Source organism: Penicillium canescens, assembly GCF_028828765.1.
Source record: "Penicillium canescens strain IBT 15451 chromosome Unknown utg000012l_segment0_segment0, whole genome shotgun sequence".
Classification (NCBI taxonomy): Eukaryota; Fungi; Ascomycota; class Eurotiomycetes; order Eurotiales; family Aspergillaceae; genus Penicillium; species Penicillium canescens.
In genome coordinates this window covers 455,569-459,866 of record NW_026703974.1, presented here as the reverse complement: position 1 = coordinate 459,866, position 4,298 = coordinate 455,569, and the positions used below count along the sequence as shown (strand labels likewise).

Below are 4,298 nucleotides of genomic sequence, written 5' to 3'. Positions count from 1 at the left end.
CTAACCCACAAGGACCCGCTAAGATATTGACATCTGAGATGACATACACTGAAAGGAATTTTGTATGGGCTCCAAGGAGGCACAGCATTGGCTAAGGCATGTACATTTAGATCAGTGATAGTTGCCCTTTCGGCTCAGCCGCCGGGCGTTAATGAATTGTGTGTGTGTGTAAATACCTGTACTGAGAACCTTCTGTTTATGCTCACCACAGTCTCAGCAGCCCCCGACCGAATTTAGTCTAGCGCGATCGAAGCGGGGCACTGGGAATAAAGCGTGAGTGTCTAAGGGTTAATCTGTTTTGTAGTAGTCGCTTTCAGTGTTGAAGATTGTGGCGTTCATCCTGGGGCTGGGCAGGAAGAAGATTGGTTCAGATATTTAGTCTACGCTGTTTGCCCGAATGTTAATAGGAGTGTGCAAGTTAGCGAAATGTACTCTATGCAAATTGGAACACATATATCAAACTGCGGAAACGAGGCACGAGACCCTAAAACACCCCCAGTCTCAATTTTGCGCTCGCCAGAGCCGAGGTTGGCGCAATATGCAGGGGGCCATTATTTAGGTGAGATGCGCGATCATTTCATGATCAGCGAGTGGAACCAGATAGGAGAGAAATCAGTTGCGGACGACCCCGTCTTCAGTTCTTGTTAGAGCGCGGATCATCCTCCACCAAGCAGATCCCCTGTCCACCCCCCAACACGCCTCTTCCTTTCTTTTTCAGTTCTTTTTTCCCTTACTCTCCTACGCTATTCCCCAGATTTTACTCTGACAGTTTGCTCCGATCTTACAAATCTCCGTTCCTCACGTTCTGTTCCCCACAACCTTGAAACTGCCCTCACATTTTCACTAGGCCTTCGCGGTCTCAACAGATGGACACCGTGCCGGCAACCAGATCATCCGTCCATGACGACCTCGAATAATCCAGACACTCACTCTCGAGACCCGGCGCCCAAGGGGAAATTCCGCAAAACCGATCCGAATGCTCCCGTTCGAAAACGCCGCAAGAGAACTGTCGTCAGCGGGGCTTCCGATGACTGCTTTGCCTGTTCCAAGCGAGGGGCACGGTGTGATCGGCGCAGACCTTATTGCTGTCAGTGCCTCGAACTTGGTCCCAAATGTTCCGGATACAAGACGACGTTGACATGGGGGTTGGAGTCGCAAGCCGAGGCAAGCTCCGCGGACATAAGCTGCCGGTGATGGACTCGGAAGAGCAAGCGACACCTGCGAGACCACAACCAAAGGCTTCGAACAGCAGTGGACCGTCTTCATCGCGGGCTCCTTATAATGCTTCGGTTCCAGTGCCCCCAGTTACTGGCCCGGAAGTCTCATCGTTCGACGCTAGGACCGCCAATGTGAAAATAGAAAGTTCACCATCCATGATGCCGGGGTTCGATATGCCATGGACAATGGATATGCCAGATCCCCAGTCGTGGCCTAACACGGCTACTTCGGCACCCAAGATTTCAGGGCTTCCATTACCATCCCGATCTCTGGTTCCAAATGCTACTCAATACATGACTCCGGATACGGCATTGCAGTATGCTCCTATATTGAGCCCAACTGCCAGCTTTAATTCTTCAGTCTGGCCTACTGCAATGCCCTTTCCATATAAGCCTGTCACCCCACCATCGTCACAAGATGTTGATGAAGAGGATGTCAAGAGATATTCTAATTACCATATGCTTTGGAACGCTGCACATTCTCCATCACTATCTCAACTTCTTCTGGCGCGATCCGTGGGGAAGACACCCCGTCTTCGATATCTCATCAGCTACTATGCTGAAGTCATTGCTCCCATGATTGTTGCCTTTGACAGCCCAACAAATCCATTCCGTACGCATGTCATCCGTTTGGCGGTGGAGAGCGAGGCTCTACAAGAAGCAATTGCAACGCTGGCTACAAGTAATTTGCGACAAAGGCGAGAACATAACCATCGTTCTACTGAAAGAACACTACCAGCACGCATGGCATCGATGGCTCACCGTGCCCTTACTGATGAAGACTTCCAAGATCGCTATGGCATCTCGGTTCCGGAAGGGTACGTGAGAGAAGAAAATCACCACCGCGGGATGGCCGTCAAGGTATTGAACGCCGATTTGGCTGACCCCCGTCGAAGACTGTCAGACTCAGTTCTGGCAACGCTTCTAATGCTCTGCCTGTTTCATGGCTGTGACACTGGCATTGCCGGTTTCCGGGCACAATTTGCAGGAGTGAAAAGGCTCCTAGCGATCCGAATGCGCCATTCTCGTGTGATGACAGAAGATCTCAAATGGTTCATTCGCATGTTCTCATGGTTCGATACGCTTACAGCTACTACAAATGATCGTGACGTACAGCTTTCTGGGACATGCTTAGAGATAAGTTCAGAAACCGATGGAGAATGGCGTCTGGAGAACCTAGCTGGTTGTGATGGTCGTCTGTTCAAATTGATCTCCCAGCTGGGTCGCTTGAACCTTCTCAGTCAGGATCAAACCCCCAATATCTCGCACCCAACTGATGCTGCTGTCTCCACCGTCTCCCTTCCCCCTTCTATGCTATTCCCCGGGTGGGAGACGGTCACTCTAGACCCTATGGCTGGCTCCATGCCGCTTCTTGGATACGGATTCTCCCTCCCTACACCGCCGCAGAGCAGCGAACAGTCCCGTCATCCATCCTCTCCAGAATTCTGGACTGAATGGTATTCACTTAGGCAGCGACTTGAATCCTGGCGATTCGACCCACCTGCTGAAGCCTCTTTCCCTTCTCCACCTTTGTCTGCATCTACTATGTCATGGAACTCCACCAACTACACTATGCCACAGACCTCCACATCTGCATACCAAGTTTTCCCCGAGAATCTCCAGGATGTCTTCCAGATCTCGGAGTGTTTCCGCCATGCCGCGCTTCTATACTGTGAACGTCTAGCTGAGCCAACTCTCCCGTCACGGCATGGACGTATCCAGCACCTCGTTCAACTGGCCATGCACTGTCTTTATGCCGTGCAGTCAGATGTATACCTTCTCTGGCCATTATTCATCGTCGGCTCGGAGTGTGTCGAGGAGAATCACCGATCGATCATCCGAAATCGTTGCAAGAATATCTCCAAGGACTCCGGCTTTGTCAACAACCTATCATGTTTAGAGCTCCTAGAACAGATCTGGGCTGAGTATTCTGATCAATCATCGTATCCCGTTTCTCCAAGCGACTTCGGAGCCCTACCTCCGCTGGCTGGCGGTCGGGCACCTACGTCGCAGGCCTTGCGGTGGTCCCAAGTCATGCAGGCCAAGCGGGGCGAAGGAGAATACATGGTGGCATAGATTGTCTTGTTTTTGTCTTTATTAATCCATACCCGGGCTATGTGCTCGCGGTCACCAGTTTTTCAGCATCCGGGATTGGCTTTATTTTTTTTTTTTTTTCCAAGGATCAGCGAATTGGGTTTCAACTTATGATACCATTCTTTGTGCAGCAGTCTGCTATTGGTCGATACCGTTCGCATACTGGCTCTCTTTTGTCTATACATTTTCAAATAGAACGCGTGCATGTATATATTTCAGGCCAGCAGCCAATAGAAGTCCTAGTAATGTCTTCAGTCCTGCCAGAGTCCTTGGTCCCGCTGGAGTACTGTGAGGGTCTCACGTATCCGTAGATGAGGACAGCGTATTCAGATCAGTAATCAATATTAAATAAAGCTATAGTCGACTCTAGATACAAGACGTAGCGCGAGGAAGCAGAAGGAAGGTAGCTTCCCCTCGCGTTCAGGGGAACCCATGAACACCATGTGGGTCCCGTGCATATCATATCTCCCTCTATCCGTTCCGTATGCTTCATGTATATCCTTGACAAATACCCACCATGCCGTTCCTGGGAGCACCTATCCAGTTTCCAGGAACGCATATTCAGGTTGTGTGTGACGGTTCATGGATGCTTGGATTTACCACTACGCCTTCTGGCCAAAAAGGCCCAATGTTTTGGTCACCGACCAAGCACCCAAGCTACTATATATGCTCGATCTCTGACAGGGAGCTGTGGAGCCGCTGGGACCCCACTTTAGGTTCCTGGAGTCAATAGCTTGCCTTGGGGGATCGCCAAAAGCCCTCACAAAACACCCTCACCAACCCTGCGCACAACTCTGCGTCATTGGATCCCCCAGGTGGCCAAATTATGGCCCCAGGAATCAATAAGTCGTCAACAGGAACGCGGCTTTGATTCCCCGAGGCGGGGATACCAGACTTCAGAAGCTATATCGTGTTTCCTGGGGGCTACGTGGCTCCTAGAGGCTGTTTCTTTGCTCCCAGAAACGTTTCAGGGGCCCCCGGGAGCAA

The 4,298-nt window shown here is 50.9% G+C and overlaps 1 protein-coding gene across 1 annotated transcript; it reads left to right on the top strand.

The window, feature by feature from the left end:
- Positions 1-900: 900 nt before the first annotated feature.
- Positions 901-3,293, top strand: N7446_014068 (fungal specific transcription factor domain-containing protein; the record flags this gene model as incomplete). The annotated part of the gene is made up of 2 exons (XM_058522807.1): positions 901-1,042; positions 1,093-3,293. 2 exons carry the CDS (start codon positions 901-903, stop codon positions 3,291-3,293), a joined length of 2,343 nt encoding a protein of 780 aa, XP_058364900.1.
- Between the last annotated feature and the right edge of the window lie 1,005 nt (positions 3,294-4,298).